This window comes from Notamacropus eugenii, chromosome 4, assembly GCF_028372415.1.
Source record: "Notamacropus eugenii isolate mMacEug1 chromosome 4, mMacEug1.pri_v2, whole genome shotgun sequence".
NCBI classification, from domain to species: Eukaryota; Metazoa; Chordata; class Mammalia; order Diprotodontia; family Macropodidae; genus Notamacropus; species Notamacropus eugenii.
The window spans coordinates 75,822,935-75,843,894 of record NC_092875.1 but is presented as its reverse complement, the minus strand read 5'-3'; the positions used below and the strand labels follow the sequence as shown (position 1 = coordinate 75,843,894).

The 20,960-nt window shown below is 38.7% G+C and overlaps 1 protein-coding gene across 1 annotated transcript in view; it reads right to left on the bottom strand.

Moving 5' to 3' along the window:
• Positions 1-202: 202 nt before the first annotated feature.
• The window catches only part of LOC140498700 (adhesion G protein-coupled receptor E3-like), a 73,999-nt gene continuing 53,241 nt past the window's right edge, over positions 203-20,960 (bottom strand). The window contains exons 10-20 of the mRNA XM_072599567.1: positions 20,281-20,446; positions 18,635-18,751; positions 17,529-17,722; positions 17,280-17,438; positions 15,944-16,138; positions 11,362-11,597; positions 8,872-8,938; positions 5,813-5,904; positions 4,209-4,389; positions 1,981-2,076; positions 203-1,128 (exon numbers count right to left, since the gene is read on the bottom strand). Of these exons, the coding sequence (XP_072455668.1) occupies positions 1,117-1,128; positions 1,981-2,076; positions 4,209-4,389; positions 5,813-5,904; positions 8,872-8,938; positions 11,362-11,597; positions 15,944-16,138; positions 17,280-17,438; positions 17,529-17,722; positions 18,635-18,751; positions 20,281-20,446 (1,515 nt within the window). The 3' untranslated portion in view covers positions 203-1,116. The remainder of the gene's footprint in view (positions 1,129-1,980; positions 2,077-4,208; positions 4,390-5,812; positions 5,905-8,871; positions 8,939-11,361; positions 11,598-15,943; positions 16,139-17,279; positions 17,439-17,528; positions 17,723-18,634; positions 18,752-20,280; positions 20,447-20,960) is intronic.

Genomic DNA, 20,960 nt, shown 5'->3' with positions numbered 1-20,960 from the left:
ACCTTTAAGGTTTCTTCATTGACTCTTTCCAGGTTCACTGTAATGTAATGAAGATGATAGACGCTTGGGTGCCAGATCAATGTGATTAAGACAGCAAAAGCTTAGCTTTATTCACTTTCATGCATGTAATTAACTCAAAATGGTATAGAGATTGGAAAATACAATACTGAAAGATGACTCAGTAATATTTTGATTGCTTATAGATTTTAAATTTATAAAGTAAGTACAAGAACTGATAAGTAAATGAAAGAGTTAAACTACCAAATTTTATCTGTGAATTGGTTGTTTGAAACTAGCAACAGGAACATCATTTCATGACTGGTGGTCACATTTCTAGCTACCCCGAAAAACCCTTGTTTGAACCATAGCATAGTTGAAATGATGTACATTAATGAAAGATAAAAGTGCAGACAATATTATTGCAATACCAATATTGAAAGCAAAAAAGCTTATGAGATCATAAAAGGAGGGTGTGAGGAAGGTTACAATTGCTTATATGGGAAAGAAAAAGGGGAAAATAATGAATGGGATGATTTATATATGGAAGGAGATAGCCCACTGATAATCCCCTTCTTCTTTTCTAGTCCCCAGCATGGCAATGTCTAGGCAGCTTTCAACTTACATATCCCTCTGAAGAGCGAGTTGAGTAGAAGAACTGAAATTAGAAAATACCCTCCCAAGCCTTCCTTTTCCTAATTTAGTGTATCCTTTTAATAGCAGGTAGCTTTGCACCTTCAAACCCTCCTTCTTCCTTACCTCGTCACTTCCCAAACCCATTCAGGAAAAAAAAAATGACCGCCCAGGGAAAAGGGTTAACAATAACTTATATAACAGATAATTGCAGGTCAGATGCAAGTTAGAGAGTGTGTCACTGAGGACATGACAGACATTATAGTAATAAAGGAAGTCTAACAAAATGATTAAGCAGAAGCACCTTTCTGAAATAATTCTCAGTACACTAATTGCACAGCAAGAAGCGGTTCTTCCTGAATGTGCTACTGATGAGAGCCACTTCTCTTTCTTCTGATCCTCCAGGAGCTGGAGTCTGCTGACGGAGTGAGCAGTGAGATCCTTTCAAGCAGAGGTGGCGTCTCTCTTTTTCCTTTCAAACTTCAATTATTTTTCTACCTGTGGTGATGAGGAAGGGTATGCAGGGAGAGTAGCAATGAAGTGAAAGAAAGAAATCAGGCAACGTAAGGATACAAAAACATATTGAAAATGAATTAAGGTACCTCTAAACACAAGACTTTTGTCCACAGGTTGAAAAAATAGACCTTATACAACAATTTCAAACTTTGTACAAACTTGTTTACATATTTGAATCAGATATGATGAATCAGAACTTCACTTTTAAATGTTTGTGATTGTAATTTGATCTATTTGGGTAAGAGCTACAACAACTAGTTCCTTAGTTTTATGTTTGCAACTTCTGGCCATCTTTTAACTCACATCAACAAACCCAACCTCAAACCAGATCATTTTCAGTTTACTTACAAGAAGGGGCTAAAATCTATTCAGGAGATTAGGGCAAGACATGCATAACTGCGTCTTGGGCTTGCATAACCCTGCCTGACAGACTATCCAGCCCATCCCAGATCTTGTGAAGTGATGCTGTCCAAGACAGGTATGTGATGCGGCCCATGAAATTTTACATACTCTCTCACTCATGAGGATGAGAAATCCTTCTGGTACAGTATGTAGAGCCCAGATCAAGTATATCCTTCATTATTGCCTCCTCTCAGGAGGCGCTCTTCCCCTGCATAGGGTTTCATTTTCTGTGGTTGAAGTAAACTTACTTCAAAGTAAAATTTGAAAATCAATTTATGTTGTTATTTGTTTCTACAACTCTTTGAACTCTGGATGGCTCCAATATGGAATGAGGTCATACTATTCTTGGCAAACCAAGGATCAAGGACATCCAACACACTTGAGGTATTTGATTTGAATAACAACATTAAGTGATAAAAAAAATAGTCTTACCGCTCTGCTGTGGCTATTTGAAGTAGATAGCACATAGGTATCTGTTTCACTCATTGCCTTAATTCTCTTAAAGCATTTCTTATATTCGTCTTGGACCTGAAGATTCAGGAGAACAGAGAATTGAGTTTTGGCTTGGAGGGTCATTTTAGGGGTCACATCACTGAAATGGAAGTAGGCGTGTGTGTGTGTGTGTGTGTGTGTGTGTGTATGTGTGTGTGTGTGTGGTGTCTACTTTTTCATGAATATGCTGTATGACTTTGATAAGATTGATTAGGGTTTAGAACTTGAAGGAGCCTTCAAAATCTTTCAGTCTGACGAACTCATTTTAAACCTAAAGAAACTAAAGTCCAAGGGCATGAAATGACCTCCCTAGGGTTACACAGTAAGAAGCAGAGCTGGCATTCAATATCAGGTCCTGTGATTCCAAGTTCGGTACTTTTGATTTTTCTTGTTTGCTAAACTGAATTAAAGACACCAACCCACTGGCCTTTCAGGGAGAGTCACTTCCATCCTCCATCATAGAATGCTTCTCATTTTTAAAGTGCAAACACTGTTGCTTCATAGCCAGAGGGCTTTTGAAAATGCCACCTTGTCTTACAGACCTCACAGGGGCTTAGGAGGACAACTGAGATTATAGATGCAAAAATACTCTGAAAAGTAAATTCGGAAGGGAAGTGCAAAGGAGTCATAATTTTTTAATATTATTACTCTGTTGATGTATGTGATGAAAGTTAGCATGTCTTAATGGGCAACTGAGTGGCACAGGAGATAGAGTGCTCAACCTGACTGAGCTCAGATATGGAGCTGTGATTGGTGCAAGTGACTTAACTCTGTTTCCCTCAGCTTCCTCATCTGTAAAATGAGCTGGAAAAGGAAATAGCAAACCACTCCAGTGTTTTTGCTAAGAAAACCTCAAAAGGGGTCATGAAGAGTCACATATGACTAAAAAAAATGATTAAAGGACAATCAAAAAAGCTTGGTTTCATGGCTAAAGAGCCAGCTTTGGAGTGAAGTAGATCAAGGTTCACGTTTTTTCTCTGACAGAATCTAGTGGTGTCACTTAGCCACTCAGTGCCCTAGGTTGCTATGATTAGGTCATAAGAAAGTTGCTGATCTCTATTGATGAAGGGAGTTTCCATACTAAGGAGTCCCCTATACTTACGAAATCACAGATGGCTACTTCCTCTCAGAAAAAAATCCTATAGAATATTACCTTACCTGTTGGTACTGTAAAAGTGAGATCTGTGTTCAGGGCTCATTTATCTCAGCTTCTTTTTCTACCATGAATTCCTTAATAATAGGAGCTTTTTGAGGGACTGGACAGTTGTAACAGTTCCAGAATTTTGTACAGGGTTTGTTACTTGCTGTGAATTCTGCTGTTCACTACTTGTAGTGAGAGAATTAGAAAATTAGGCAGTTGAGCATCTGGACCCCAAGGAGGGTCAAAATTCTCCAGTCCATATGGTGCTGGATCTTTACAGATAGATGGGTGGGCAGGGTTAGGATCTGGCAGTTTTGCTAGGAGTATGTTATTATCCCAGGTGACCTCTCCTTGTTACTATTGACAGTTTGACAAAGAGTATTAAGTAAATATATCATATATTATATACTTCTTATGTTTTTATTGTAATCCTTCTTGGGGGTGGGGGTGGAGAAACTAGTATTGTAATCAGGAAAACAGTGAAAACTTCAAGAGATATAAGAAAAATAAACCCAGTAGGTTACTGCCTATTCTGCCAAGAACTCTTGTTTTCATCCAGAAAATGAGTCAAGGAAATCACAACAGAACCTTTATTGCAAAGTTAAGTGATAGGAAATTGGAAGATTGAGAATGAGCAAAGTACTTGGTCAGAAGCAGAACCTCCTCTGAAGAAAATATCTGAAGGAATACAATGTGTCAGGAAAGAAATAAATGGTATGTAGCTATCAAATGACAGTGAAGGATGGAAGCTACAAAGAGTCACATTGGGCCTTGAAATAAGGAAACACTTCCTAGAAACTAGAGCTATCCAGATGTGAAATGGGCCATCTCAATGGGTGGCAGCATGTCTTCATGCATAGTCTAGGTGAACATTTGTAGGGCAAGATGTCAAGGGGACATTTGGTCAGTTATGGATTGGATGACATGGTCTCTGAGACCCGTTCCACCCTGAGATTCTATGATTCTGTAATTCTTGGAAATAGGGCTTGTCATGTGAGCTGGTGAGAAGATGAAAGCCTCCTATTACCTGGCGGCTGAGGACACAGTATACGAGGAAGATGTAGACTCCCTGCAGGGAGTTGATGATGGTGAAGATGTAGGCAATGACTGATTGGGCTGGTTTAGGTATAGAATCAATAATGAAGAAGCCAACACTCCAGGAGCATCCCAGGATGAAGAGCTGAGCTAGGGCTTTAATTGTCAGGGTCCTTTGAAAACCAAGAGGCAAAGATGAGATTCATCTATTATGTTTTATCTGACACCCAACTTAACATCTCCTATGCGCATTTGATTGTTGTCCTTTGTTCTCAAAGAAGACCAAAATGACATCACTGTATTGGGAATCAAGGTACAGTGTATCCAACCTGGCTGATCAGACCAATGAGAGCTTACCACAGGTCAGGAGCAAATAGTCCACATTGTATTATCAAATGATAATTTTTATCAAAAGCACAGCGCAGTGCCTGGTACATAGTATATCCTACACAAATGATTTCTGCCCCCTTCATTCCCCTTTCTTCTATTTCTGAGGATTATTTTCAACCACCTTTCTTCAAGGCTGCCTTCACTGGTATAAATAACTTGACCTTTGCTCCTGTTCAAATAATATCACTATGGAAGGGACAATAATAAATAGTGAGTTGAAAGTTCTTGCAGTTAACTTAAAGATGAGTACACTGAATGTGTATGTTAAATTGTTATTATGTTATAGGTACACTACCTGTTCTTGTACAGTAGATAAATTCCTTTAAAAAGTACAATATGAAACTTTTGGCTTCCATTACATACAGCATTTTAAAAGGAAATATATCTTGTTCTCTGTATATTGAAATGTTCATAGTTTTAGGGATTGTAAAGTTTGTGATAAAAAAATATTTTCATCTTGAAAAGATTATCCCAAAAGTCTTTGAGAGAAATATCTATAAATGAATCACTTTTTCCAACAGAATTTCCAAGTGGAAATGACCATAGAGGCCATCTAGTCCTACTTGTACTGGAGCAAGAATTTTCTCCCTCAAGGAATAAAACAAATCGGCCTTGATGGGAAACTCATTACTTTCTGAGGCAGCCCATTACCCTTTTTGCATTGTCTCACATACAGTATTGATTGATTTCCACCTGGCAATATTGACTTTCCTTCAAGGTCTTAATGATAATTCTAGATCTATCTGAATGCAAAAGGAGAGGTATTGGGAGAGGCCATTTGATTTATTGTACAGATAATTGGACTTGGAGTCAAGAGGCTTGAGTATAATTCCTATCCCTGCTACTTATATAGCTAGGTTACCTTGGACACATCATTTATTCTTCTTAAAATGGGCTGATAATATCTACTGCAGTATACCTTGAAGTACAATAGTGAGGAATTATTAACTCTAAAGTACTTTGTAAGTAGGTGCTATCGTCTTCCTCCTCATTATTTTTATTACTCAAAAGAAAAGTACTATTGAGGTGTTGAATCAGCTCAGCCCTCAGCATTCACAGAACTTCAGCATTGGAAGGGGACCTTGGAGGTCAGAGTGGAGCAATATTGCTCTCTACAAGTTACCCAGCCAATTCCCTGCCTCTTTTGCTTTAAGATTCCCACAGTTCCCTGGACTTTTCTGACAAGAAAAGGGCTGATCAGCTTACCTTGTGTTTTGGATGGTGGACACTTCTTGGTTGTGTGATAAAATTCTGTCTTTCAAAATCCACAGGGTTATCAGATAAAAGGACAAGTTGATCTGTAGGAACAGTAGGAAACACTGACTTTGAACCAAACTCTGGGGCCAACATGGTTGTAACCATCCAACCAATGGACCTAGGAACTGGTTCCCCAGCATTGCTGTTGTTTGGTCATTTAGGTCATGTCACACTCTTCCTGACCCCATCTGGGGTTTTCTTAGCAAAGATATTGGAGTGGTTTGCCTTTCCTTTCTCCAGGTCATTTTGCAGATGAGGAAACAGAGGCACACAATGTGAAGTAATGTGTGTAGGGTCAAACAGCTTCTAAGTGTCTGAGGCCAGATTTAAACTCAGGTGCTTCTGAATTCAGGTTCAGCTCTCTATCCCCTGTACAATCTCGCTCCCCACTCCAGCACTATGGGATATAGTTTAGGCCATGTTCAGAAAGGCATAAGACACAGAGATTGGATGAAAATGCTCAAAGGTACTCTCTAGCGGTATGAGGAAATGATAGGTAGATGACAAGATTGCATCAGAACAGGGCAAATCCTGAGAAGTGTGAAGGAACTGTTGGAGCAAATCTCAGCTTCAAATGAAGAAAGTTTTACACTGATATTTACTGAGTGTTTTCCAGTTTGCAAAGCTTTGTAAATGGTAGCTCACTGAATCTTTACAACAGCTCTATGAGGTAGTTTCTACAGTATTACTATCTCCTTTTTACAGACAAAGAAGATGAGGCAAAATGATATCAAATGACTTGCTCGTGGTTGCACAGCTAGTAAATGTTGAAAGAAAGGTTTGAAACTTGATCCCTCTGATTCCAAGTTCAGGTATTGATTTAGGAGTGGCTGCCTCTTCTTTGCATTGTTAGACCTTTGGATTAAGATCCATGCCAAAAATGGATAGAACAACTTCACCCTTCTGGTCAATGATTGATTCTGTTACAATTTTAATATAGCATCATAGATTTCTAGCTAAAAGAAATTTTAGAAGACATTTAACACAATGTTCTTATTTTATAAATGAAGAAAAGAAAAATTGGTCTTTAGTTATCTTTATGCGGATAATCCTCAGGTTTGCTTTTTCCCTTTCAGCCCTATACTCACTCCTGCCCTCCAGTCTCATGGAAGGAACTCATTTCCAACTGTACCCATTAGAAACCCAATTTGTTATTATTGTCCCCAAACTTCTCTTCTGCATCTCCCTGTCCTTGTTTAGGGGACCACCACCTTCCTAGTTACCCAGCCTTACAACTTCACTGTCATCCTAAGAACTCTCATTCACTATTACTCCAAATACCCAGTCTATTTTCAAGTATTTATTTTTTTGCAACACCTCCCATATACACATAGTTTTCCTTGACCTCAACATAGCAAGATCATTTTGGTCATCTTTGAGAAGGAAGGACAACAACGAACCATCTTCATAAGTTTTTCTCCTGGTCCAAAGACTCATCACTTCTCACCTGAACTATTCCAATAACTTTTGGGTTGGTCTCCCTGCCTCCTTTCTCCCTGCTCCAATGCATCACCACTCAGTTGCCAGAGATCTTCCTAAAGCTCCGATATGACTATGTCACCTCACTCTCAATAACTTATCAGTTCCTATTGCCTCTGTGTTCAAATATAATATCCTCTCTTTTAATGCCCTTCAAAATCTGGACCCTTCCTACTTTTCCAACATTCACACATTTTGTTGCCCTCCATGTAGTTTACTATCCAGTGACCCTGGTCTTTTCCCTCACATGCAACATTACACCTCCTGAACTGCCTTTTAACTGGCTGTAGCCCAGGTCTGAAATATTTTTTCTTCATCTCAATCTTCTGACTTACTTGGCTTCCTTGTTGAGATTTACCATTAAAGAAATAAAAACTGAGAAAATTTTAAATGTATTTATCCTTCTAATAATAATAATGAACCCATTACATGTTAACATAAATGCAATTTTTATTCTAAAAAATCCATTTTTCCAAAACAAATTTAATGAGTGCTGTTGCTTTACATCTATTTTTCTAGATATCTATCTACCTATATCTTGCTATCTTAGCAAATACACACACACACATACACACACACACACACACAATCCATACTTTTGCAAACCTCTTCAATACTTTGATGTCTAATTTAATAGAAGTCACAGTCATAATATGTTGTGATTTTTTTGCAGTTGAAGTATGTGAAAAAAATCTAGTCTTGTCAATATTTAGTTGGAATAAGGATGAATATTTTAATAGGCAAATAGCTTCTCATTATTTTGAAAGGCATCTAGTTTGCAAAATAGATAGGGAGCTAGGCCTGAAGTAAGGAAGACTTATCTTCATGAGTTCAAATCTGGCTTCAGATACTTAACAGCTGTATGACCCTGAGTAAATCACTTAATCCTGTTTGCCTCAGTTTTCTCATCTGTAAAATGAGATGGAGAAGGAAATGGCAAACCACTCCAGTATCTCTGCCAAGAAAAACTGAAATGGGATCATGTAGAGTCAGAAATTATAGAACCGCAAAAAATTATTTTGAAGATAGTTTTGAATATGAGGACAAAAGTATTGTGTCATCCCACTCCCCCATCCAGGGATATATGGATCATTCTTTGATAACCAGTGGACTCAACTCAATCCCATCTTCTGTAAGAGACTTTTCCCAGTTCCCTCTGTTTCTTACACACATACCCAGGACCTAGAGGCTTTTCCTTGAGATTACCTCCCATTTATCCTGAATATTTCTTGTATGTACAGAGTTGATTGCATGTTGTCAGTTCTATTAAAATATGAACTCTTTGTGGTTTTGCCTTTCTATTACTAGCTCCCCACACTCAGCATGGCATATACTGAACACTTATAGATATTTATTGATTAACTAAGTAACTTATGCAGTATCATCTATGGAGTAAGCAGCAGAAGCCAGATTTGAAGCCTAAGTCTGTGATGTCAAATTCAGCACTATTGCCACTACCTATTCATCTGTTTTGATTTTCAGTGTATTTTGAATGAGACAGAAAATAAAATAATTGTTTTTTAACTCACCAAACTGATGATACAAACAGGTCCTATGAAACTCCAGATAAATCCTTTTTCTACCTTCAACCAGCAACTGGAGAGAGAATATAGCATACCTTGTAAATGAGCATCTTTGTATTGGACTATCCAGCCTGGCTTTGGGGATTTGGGCATCCAAGTCAGCATCTGCTCCTAATGGAATCTTTATGTCACCAGAGTCACATAGGGCCTGACACATAGGAAGGGCTCTATACACACTTGTTGAATTAAATTGAATTAATAATACCTCTCATTTCTGTGGTCCTTTAAAGCTTGCCAAGTCCTTTCATCCCAATGACCCTGAGTTAGATAGTAGAAATGCTACTTCTAAGATAAGGAAAACTGAGGCTCTGAGAGGTTATACGACTATACATTTAAAGCTAGAAAGAACCTCACAAGTAATCTAATCCACCTTCCTCATTTTAGGTAGAATCAACAGAACTTGGTGACTGATTGGATTTGTGGAGTGAGAGTGTGGGGTCAAGGATGAAGCCTAGGTTGCAAGCCTGGGAGACTGGAAAGATAGTGGTACCCTTGACAGTAATAAGGAAGTTAGGAGGAGGGGAAGGTTTGTTAGCAGAGTTATTAGATCTAATGTCAGGTGGCACACTTTCACTCTCCATAATGTAGAGGAAAAAGGCTTAGCTTTTCCAAAGGAATCCATGGAACACTTTACATTTGCCAAGCATGATGGCCAGTCCAATCTAATTTCCAATATTGTTTACTTCCATAAGCTTCCATAGTAAGTAAACAATAGTTTAACTGACTACTGCTTTGACAATAGCCTCTGTGGTCCTATATATCATGACTCTGCTTTCTCCATGCCTCCCAAGTATTCTTAAAATTACTTTTAGAATAATCTTTCTTATACAATTGATCTTTTTACTCAAAAACATTGTGACCTTTTTTGCTTAAGAATCAGGTTCAGATTCCTCTGCTTGGAGTTCAAGATCTTCCATAATCTGATGTTACCCTATTCTTCCAGTCTTTCCTTTCCCCTCTTCATGTGATCTAATAAACTGGATAACTCTCTGGTCCCCCAACCTGTCCTTCACACTCCAACTTTAGAACTTTTGCTCAGGCTGTTTCCTATACCCAAGGAACCCTCCTTGTCTATTTTTCTGTTGAATTTTAAGACTCTCTCCTCCATGAAACCTGATGCTTCTTCCTGCTCTTCCTTCAATACATTAACAAAACACTTGTCTTGCTCCTCTCTGATATAGTTATCATTTGACACTGTATGTTATTAGCTTCCTGTATTTGTGCTTATTCCTACCTTTAATGGAGTGGGAGCTCTAGGCAGGTTGGGGCACCCTGTCTGCTCTGGATTGAGCACATTCTTTTGAACCCAATGTTCCACACATGCAGAATAAATGTTTGTTGGCTAAAATGTTTGTTGAATAACTATCTCAGTAGAACTTATTTCTCTAGAGAATTGTCTGTTTTATGCCTTATATCTGTTCTTTCCATTATCATTTCCCTAAATAGTGATTATGATTTTGACTGGACCAGTGGTATCGAGTGAAGATGGAAAAGCCTAGGGATAACATCACAAGCCATCAAAAAGGGCACACTAACTTTCTTTCAGTTTTGTATACAATGTGTTCCTGGATGGATAAGAGAGGAAATGTGGCAAAGTAGATCAATAGTAGTGTACAAACTCCCTGATGGCAGGGATTGTTTCATTTGTAGTTCGGTTCCTAAGCAAAGGGCACACAAGGGCAAAATAAATGAAACAATGCCTCCTTTCAAGCAGCTTATTTTTTCTGGGGGGGGGGGATATACATACCCTAAGTAAATGCAAATTATATGCAAAAGAAATACAAATCATCTGGGGAGGCCACTCATGTATGGGGTCCTCTATGGAAGGGGACACTTCAACTGACCCGAGGAGGCTAAAGATTCCAAGAGCTGAAGGGAAGGAGAAATGCATTCCAGATGTGGCTTATTGGGGAACAAGTCTTGTAACTTGTAAGCTACCTAACAAGAAAAATTTATCATATTCCATCCTTGTTTGTTCAGTCCTATGGGTGACTATGCACATTATAGGTTGTAGGTGCTGGAAATGGATAACTTGGATGGGGACTTGTTTGCTCTTCAGTTCCTGAACCTTACTTCTCTAACTTAAAGTTGTTTGTAAGTAGAAGGGTGTTAGTAGACAGAGACCAATTTGTTAAGATGCATAGTGCTAAGGGAAAGAGTCTTTTATCAGTGAAAATTTGCCAAAACATTTTCCCCAGACACCTGTGCATGGGCTTCATGGGGTGGCAATGTCACTTTACATGGAGTTTGATGGAAGTGAGCATTGGGTTGAAATGACTGAGGAGTGAGTCCTGGGTTATTGGAATCCAGCCTCACTGAAGAGGTTACTTGAATTATGAGAAATAAATAGGAAATTAATGAGAAAAGGATTTAACTCCAGAACACCAGTTGAGTGTGTAAGTTAACAAACTGACACACACGATATGCCCTACTCACTAGCGATCTGTCCCATAGTGCTGGGAGCTACTCGCTGCAGACACAGCCACAATCACAGCTGGGATCCCATAGCCAGAAGGGTACATGAATCTCTTCTTGAACTGGTGTGTCCTGCTGTAATTGGCAACCTTGATGTTCCTCATAGTGAGGAAAATGTGCAGCCCTTCCAGGAACATCCAGGTGAAGGCAGCCAGGTACAGGTAATGCAACCCCCCAGCAATGATGGAGCACATGATCTGAGAGAAACAGACAAGACAGAGATGGTTGGTGTGTAGATGGAAGAGAGTGCCCACGATTCACCAGGGTGGAGGGACGAAAATTCTGCTCTCCTTCCTTCCTAGTTCTTTTGATATAAATCTATAGAATCCTAAGTGACCTTGAGAATTCTCTTTTCTGAGGCAATGTGTTAGAGTAAATTTTGGACCTGGTGTCAGGAAAACCAGAGTTTGAATTCTACCTCCTAACATTACTCTTTGTTTGATCTTGGACAAATCAGTTGAACTCAATGGGCATCAGTTTCCTCATCTGCAAAATGAAATCATTGAACTAGATGACTTCAGAGAGGTCTACCCTATCATTCCTACTTTTCTCATCTGCGCAATAAGGATAATGTTGTTCATCTCTACCATTCATAGTAATCTCAGGGCTCAAATGGTGACCTGTGTAAAGCAATTGCAAACCTTTGTGGGAGAAACACAGGAGCCACAATGTTTTCATTGACTAATAACATAGGGACTCTGCCTACCCCAACAGTGTAATGGCCTAATTATAAAGAAGTTCCCAACTGCTGTTGAAGAAGAAATGGAATATAATAAATGATAGCAGTACACAGTAAAAAGAGGATGCTCTGTTCCCCTTTTCCTTGGATGAGGTACTCATGTAGTCTGGTCAAAATGGTCACCTCAGCTCTTCAGTTTTGTCTGAAGTTGCTACTTTCACAACTATAAAAGTATCAGTCACCTCCGCATGTCTCCTGCCCTTGAACAGAGAATGTCTTTTCCTTCTGAAAGCAAACCAGGCCAGCTGCATGGCAAATATTCTCCCAGAAGCTCCTTCTCCTCCTTTCTTTTAATAATTCCCCTTCCCCTATGCCTCCTTCTCCTGTAGAAAATGTTACTTATTTATCCTAAGTTGCCACAATGTGGCTGATTTGCTATGTACTCTAAGCAGGACTGAAAACATAGCAGAACTAAATCTGTACTCTAGGAAGCTATCAGTAGTTTTCTTAGCATGCTAATGTATTTCTTTGCTTCTAGTTTGACTTCCTGTCTTTGACTGTATCTTGGACCTCCACTGACGATATATACTACTGATGGGTATATATCTCCCATGAGGTCCTAGCTTTCTTGGGAGAGAAGTTCTCCAACATCTTAATGTGCTATAGAAATTTCAGTCTTTATTATCCCCTTGCCTTTAGATGGGTACCTTTCTGAATCAACCAAGAAAGATGAGAAATTCCTACATTTTTATCACAAAATCAATTAATTTTAGCATTGGAAAAGATATCAGGAGTCACTGAGTTCAACTCACACTAGAAGGAAATTCTTACTGCGCTATATCCCATAAATGATCATCTGTCCTCTCCTTAATGACTTGCAATGAGAAGGAATCCAGTAGCTCTCCAGGGAGCTCATTCTACTGTTAGATAGCTCTAAGGTGGTACAGCAGATAGGGCACTGGGCTTGGAATTGGGAAGAGTTCTCTTCCTGAGTTCAAATCTGGCCTCAAACACTTACTAGTTATGTCCCTGGACAAGTCACTTAACACACTTTGCCTCTTTTCCTCATCTGTAAAATAAGGTGAAGAAAGAAAAGGCAAACTACTCTAGTATCTCTGCCAAGAAAACCCACAAATGGGGTCATAATGAGTCAGACATGACTGAAAATACCTGAACAAAAACAAAATTGTTGGGAAACTTGTCCTGACATCAATCCCGAGTTAGTCTCTTTGACTCTTCCTTCCATTACTCTTGATTCTATCCTCAGGGACCAAAGAAACCAGGGTAGATCTATTTGAACAGAGACCCAAGTCTCAACTTTTCTTTTGACTAGACTAAATAGCCTTGTTATTTTCAACCAGTCATCACACCAAAGATTTTTCTTTTCTTCACAATCCTGACTTATCAATATCCTTCTTAAACTATGGTGCCTATAACTGAACACAATCCTCCAGAGATGAGCCCTGGTCAGGCCAGAGCACAGTGTGATTTTCATCTTGTCTGTCTATGGCACTGTTGACTGCCACTGAACATGAAGTTGACAAAACAATCTTCTTGACCTCTTTTCTTTTCCTTTATTTAAGAAATATTCTTAAGGAAGAATAAAAAAGACCAAGAGAACAGTCAGCAAAACTGACCAATATATCTGGAGTCTGAAAATATATATGTGCAGCATATCATAATTGTGAACCTATCAATCAAGTAACATTTATTAACTACCTACTATTTGCCAAACACTGTACTAATTGCTTGGGGATACAAAAAGAGACAAAAGACACCTCTTACCCTTGAGGAACTTAAAATCTTATAATCTACTTCTATAAAGAGATGGGGGTATCCTTCTTTTGAACCATGTCTGTTTGTATGTTTGTTGTTGTTTAAAATAATTTTGCAGCATTTAATTGAGGGTCTTTTTGTGTATGTGTGGTTATTTCCATTTTCATTGTTTTCTTTTTCAAGTTGAAGAATAACCATGTCTCCCTTGATTTGTACTTATAAAGCTGATTCTATAAGACATTTTATTTATCTCTGTTGAATTAGACCTTATTGGACCCAGTATAATGCTCTTGTCTACCCGCATCATTTTAGATCTTGACTGTCATCTGTATATTTTTGATCACTCCCAGTCTTGCATCATCAGTGAATGTGATAAGCATGCTTTCTCTGTCCAGCAACAAATTGATCAACAAACAATTATAAAGTGCCTACTATGTGCCAGGCACTGTGCTAAGTCCTGGGAAAACAAAGAAAAATAAAGGACAGTCCCTGATCTTAAGGGGCTCACATTTTGACATATAGATTACAAACTACACATTTAGGGTTTTACATATATGTATATGCATATATATACATACATATATATACATACATACAGAGAGAGAGAGAGAGAGAGAGAGAGAGAGAGAGAGAGAGAGAGAGAGAGAGAGAGAGAGAGAGGATGGAAATCTCAAAACATTCTTTTGTAACTCATTCCAGGGATGAATAAACCCACTTCCTCTCTTCTTCGCTGATATTTATAAAGTGTATGAACAAGGGTGAATAACTTTGATCCCTGTGGGGAATAGATGGATGGGGTCTGGACCTGTGGCATCATTAATATCTGGAATTCTCAGGTGAGGAAACTTCTTGTACCAATGTAGGTTGCCACCTCTGGCACTGCCCAGAGCACTGAGAAATTAAGTGAAGTGCACAGGATCACACAGCCACTATGTGTCAGAGAGGGGAACCTGAACCCAGATATTCATAGGTACAAGGCCAACTCTTTTTCTGTACTACACCACACTGGGGAAATCAAGGAATCCAGGGAAATTGCCATATAGAAATCAAAATCATGATACTCAAGGAACTTATGGTGAATTGGGGTGTAGATGGAAAAAAATCTCTCCAAATGTGCTTGTAAAGGAGTCTCTTGAGTTACCTATTTCCTTTTCTCTTCTCATGGGCAGGACTTCTGGTGTCCTTTTGGTGATGGGCAAGGCAAGGAGGGCTCTTGCACTTGACAGGAGGCTCCTATCTTGCCCCAACAGCATGAACTAGAGGCTGACCTGAGCTTCTAGCTGATAACCTCTTGTCCTTGGGAGACTTTTTTTCCCTTGAGTCCTGGTGTCTAATGCCAATCTGATCATCTCCATCACCTTGGTCCAGGCCACCACAGGTAGAGGTTCAGCTGTGATCACCTTGGGCCACTGGGTCCCTCTTCTATTCTCTGCTCTAGTCCCCGCCCAGAGAGGAGATGGGCAAAGTGAGTCAGGAGAAGTATTGTGATCCATGCAGTGCCAGCAAATGAGTAGAGGATTTATCAAAACATATGGAGGACACAAGAGGAAGAAGCAGGCATCACTGGAGAGAGTGACTGTATCCATAAAACCAAGGTCCCATTAGAACATGAGAGTATTTAAGGTCTGTAAATTGCTTTACCTGTATTAGTGCACTGGATTCTCACAACAACCCTGGGAGTTAGTTTCATTTTATTGTATCTCTTTTGCTAATAAAGAAACTGAAACGCAAAAAAGTTAAATGACTTCCTCATTGTTACACAGTAAGCATCAGAGACAGGATTTGAACCCAGGAGGCCCCTGATGCTGACTTCAGCTATCTATCCACCTTGCCATTCTGCTTCACGTCCCCAGGCAAAAATTCTTATCAAATATTATTCATATAATATATTACATTATGTTATTTACACTATTATTATTTATTAAATAATTTGCTAAAAAATGCTTTCTTGACATTAAGTCCCAGTGTTTGCCATACAATCAGTTAATTATCTGTTGTCACATCTGTCTTCTCTGTGACCCTTGTACCTTACCAGGGAAATAGCTGCATTTAATTTTGTATAGGAAAGAATTTAAGGGCTCCTTCTACCTTATGCTGAGTTTGTTTGATTCCGATGAGGAAGAGGAGGTTGGCCAGGAAGAGGCAAAGGGAAAGCTGCAGGTGGAGGAAGGTGCTGGTGCCCTTGATGGCTCGGCACAGGAGGAACGTGAGAGCAGCCAGAAAGAGACACAGCAGGGACAGGCTCAGTCCCACGTAAGTGATCACTGTCAGCATTGGATCTTCCTTTGACCCAGAAAGAGAACAATGGACATCATTTAGAGTCTCATTACCATCTACCAGAAGACTTCAAAGATCCATGTGACTTGATTATGTTGGTTTTCATGGACACTTCTGGACTATCAGTGAAATATATATACTTCAATGGTATTTATTTAACATGTGCAGACAGACTTGTAACACCACAGGTTACATTCACTTTTGGCTGATTTTAGATACCTAAATTCAAATCTGGTTGTGGCAGTCATCTAGGCTGTGAACCTGGGTGACTGGAAGGATGGTGGTAGGAAGCAGGGAAGAGAGGAGTGTTTGGAGGGAAAAACAACAATTTCAGCTCTGAACATGTTGAGTTTAAGATATCCATTTCAAGATGTAAAATGATAGATATTATCCCCATTTTACAGATTGAGAAAGAGGTTCAAAAAAGTTGTCATCTCAAAAAACAAACACGTCCTATATGCAAGGCATATGCATATGCAAGGCATATACAAGTCCTGGAGATACAAAATCGATTCCTACTCTTGAGAAATTTATATTCTTTGAAGAGAAAAATGTGCCCATGAAGTAAGTGGGACTATAATGCAAACTAGAGTTTTTAATGACTCCAAGACTAGTTCATATTAGTCTCTATACTAGACGGTCTGTCACATGTGGTACTATAATTAAACAACCAATCAGCAGGCATTTATTGAGGGACCACTATGTGACAAGTGCTTTGTGAGGGAAATCTCTGGAAGGTACAGAGATTAAAAATGAAACTATTCCTCTCCTCAAGGAGGGCATATTGTTTTGTGGGAGACCACATGGGCAATATATACACATAGAAGTATATACAAAATAAATAGGAGGTTATTTAGGGGAAGGCACAAGCAGGTAGGGGACGGAGGAACATATGAAAGCCTCATGGAGCTTCAACCGAATTAATGATTATAAGAATCAGAGGTAATGAGGAGGAGCATCTCAAGTATGACAGACAGCCTGTAAAATGATGGTAATAGGAAATAGGCTGTTATGTGTGAACACTATCAAAGCCAGTGTCATAGGACCGTAGAGCATGTGGAACTGAATGAGGTCTAACAAGACTGGAAAAGTGAGTAGGAGCTGTATCGTGAAGGTCTTTAAAGGAAGTAAATTTGATTCAACTTACTTCTAGTTCCACAGATGCCATGAGTACAGCAAAGCTAGAGAGGTGAGTGCAGCTGCATACAGTTTGACTATCATTGTACCAGGTGGTTTTACAGCCTTGATTAGACCAGAATGTCTTGTTCCAGTAAACGCAAAGAGGCTTTTCTTTCCCACTCCTCATCTGGAAGGAGAAGGACATGATCTGTGACATATGAGAATTCAAGAACAGGAAGTTCAGAAATAGGAATGAAGCCATTTATTTTCTACTCACCCTGATGTGCTGAAAAGTGAAGTTGACAGGCATGGACAGGAAGTTGCCTTTCCTGTTTCCAATTGTCCCACTCACTACCTTGGAGTTTAGTTGAAAGTTTACTAGTTCTTCACTGGTGGTAAGGTTTTCCTTGGAAACAAACCTCTCATCAATGATGGATCCAATGGAAGCATAAGAAATAAGAACAGCCACAACTATTAGGAAAGAAGAAATGCAACTTATTGAAGAAGTACTTTTGAAAAAAGTCATGTTAAAAAGAGAGGCCAAATTTAAGGGGTCCTTGAACTAGTCCAATAATGGAACTGAGTTTTAGAGTTGGAAGAGATTCAAAAACTTGAATTCTCCACATCCTTGAAAGCTTGGATCCCTTCAGCAGTATCCCCAACAAGTCATAATATAGCTACTACTTACTATCCTTCAGTGATGGGGAACTCAAAGTCAGCTCGGTAATGTCAAAACATTTGATTTTGGAACAGCTGTTATCACTAGTATTCCCTTATACTGAACCAAATTCAATATCCTGGCAGCTTCACAATCCAATAGATCATGTACATAAGAAATATAATAGGAATTGTGAAAAGAAAGATGTTGGAATTTTGTTGCTGCTTCAGGATTGTAGCACATAGTAAGTGCTCAATGAATGAAGTTTTTAAAATTCATATATTCAGGATCTATTCTTGGTGATCACATAACATATATTCCCTTCATGCTATCCATAAATATATAGACAATGATGAGAGGAATCTATCCAAATGTCAAGCATGATGGAGTGGATAGAGACTCAGCCTTGGATTCAAGAAGACATGACTATATAATTATGGGCAAGTCACTTAACCACTCAATGCCCAGGCAACACTCAAAGATAAGAAGCTACAACTGAATTGTTGATCTGCCTTGGTAAAGGCAATTTACACACTAGGGTTTTCCCCAAAATGGTGAAACCATGTGTCTATACCTTACCTCCCCCTATCCTATACCCCAATAAACAAGCTCTCAAACATTAATGAGAAAACCTCATTAGGTTGACTGAGGAGCTAACTTCTTAATATAAATGAGAAATACAAAAGGAAGTCCTGACTTCATTATGGCATTTTTGTTTTCTGTACCTTTTGAGTTTTTTTCAGTCATTGGAATGCTATCAAAATCCATCCTTTCATTACCAGCCTCCAAGTGGAATAAATTGCTTTTGTTACAGCCACCCTCAAAGGTCAAAGTTTGAATAACTAAAAAAAAAAATCAAGAAATTTAAAATGAATTTGCACATTCCTCAAAACGTACTTGTATCATAAAATAGGTAATTAACAAGTGTATTTTGTGTGCACAAACAGAAAAACCTGGATGATGGAGAAATAGGCATTTTTTTGCCAAAGGGACCCCAAACATCCAGACAGAAGAGCATTTTGTTGAGTTAATGTCTCTAAAATAGAAAGTTGTTCAATCAATCGATAACCATTTATTAAGTGTCTAGTATGTTACAGGCACGGTGTGAATTGCCAAGGAAACCTCAGCTCCTTTAACATACATTGGGATTTATCATCATCATCGTCGTCATCATAGTTATCATCATCAACTCTATTTTGCACATGGGGAAAGAAAATTTATAAGTAGATGAGTAGCCCAGGGTTACATAGGGAATCTGGAGGAAAAGTAAGGATCAGAACTCAGAATGATGCTACGGTGGAAATAATGCCACGTTTGCAATCAGAAGACCAAAGTTCAAATACCAGTTCTACCACTTACTACCTCTGTGACCCTGGGACAGTCATGAAACTTTTTGGAGTCTCAGTTTTCTTATCTAAAATGAGGTGATCATACTATATCACCTCTGATAACTCTTCTACCTCTAGATACTGTGACCTTCCCATCAATTCTGCCTTATTTGCTGGACTCTGTTAGCTACCAAGAAAAAAATTAGAAGAAACCAATTATTAGAAGCCATTTCTACACCGGGAAAGTTAATAGTAATATTCAGGAAGATAATTCTGGTTTTCTGCATAAATAGAAACGTGAAAAGAGTTTTCCTTTCCTCCCAATTTTATCTCTTGTGAGTGTTTTGGTATAGGCAACAGTTTTGAACTCCTGTAAGTTGATCACAAGTTTATTGTAGCAATGTCACATTTTGAGTAACAGGCATTTCAGGATTTTCCACAAAGTTGAAACCTTAGCTGCTTTGTCCACATTATGAGCAGATATATTCAAAGGTCTCTCTCACCTAAAGACAAATATCTTCAAAATTGCACACCTTTTTGACCTAGAAATATTATTATCAGGCAGTAAACATTTCATATTTTATATATATATATATATACACACACACACATTCATATGTACAAAATATTTATAGCAATTCTGGAAACTAATCATTTGGGGAATGTTTGAATAAATTATGGCATATAAATGTAATGGAATACTATTGTGACATAAGAAATAATGAGAGATGAGAGATGCTTTCAGAGAAAACTGGAGGACTTGTATGAACTGATACAAAGTGAAGCGAGTTCAATCAGGAGAACAATTTACTCTAAAACACCAACACTGTAAAGACAAACAACTTGAAAGACTTAAGATGAACAGTGATTCCAGAGAACATGTTGAAAATTGCTACCTACCTTCTGACAGAGAGATGACGGACTCATGATATAGAATAAGACACATTTTCACATGGACCATAGATGAGTGTTTGTAAAAGCACAAACAGTCAAATAATACAGAAACTGCCAACCCTATGCAAGATACTCATGCCCAGTCTTACCCACTGATTTCTTCTTTTCTGAGATTCTACTTCCAAGAGGTAGATTGAAGGCAAATTCATATATAACATTCTGTACAATCTCAAGATAGAAGGTCACTATCTGAGCTGTTTCTACTTGGCTTCCCTTCACCTGGTCCAGACGAATGTCAAGATTATTGGCAATGGCCTGTAGTGAAAGAAAACAATGAATGACCTGTTACTGAGCTTGATTGTGGTTTCTGGCCTGCTTCTGGCGGTTTTATCATGGTTGTATTTTCACAATGAACTAATCTGGGTAAAATCAAATTCTCAGTCTTTTGCTGAAAAACATAACGTGTCCCAGAAATAATGAACCTTGATGTTCCTATAGCTAAGCAAGGTTTGCTTGGCATTTTGCCTACATTATTTCATACAATGCCTACACCCATCCTACTGAGTTAGAGTCTATATTTCATTCCCATTTATAGATGAGGAAACTGAAGCCCTGACAAGTAAAATGACTTGCCCTTGGCCACACAGATAGTATGTGTTAGAGGTAAGGAGTTGAGCTCAGCCATCTTCTAAATGCCAAGAACAACACACTTTGTGCTCTATCATGGTACCTCTGAGAATTTTCTTTTAACTTATTCTCATTTCCTGGAAGTCACAGGAAAGGGGTATAGTTTAAGGAGGGTAACAGTGGTAATGCCATAGAGCATACT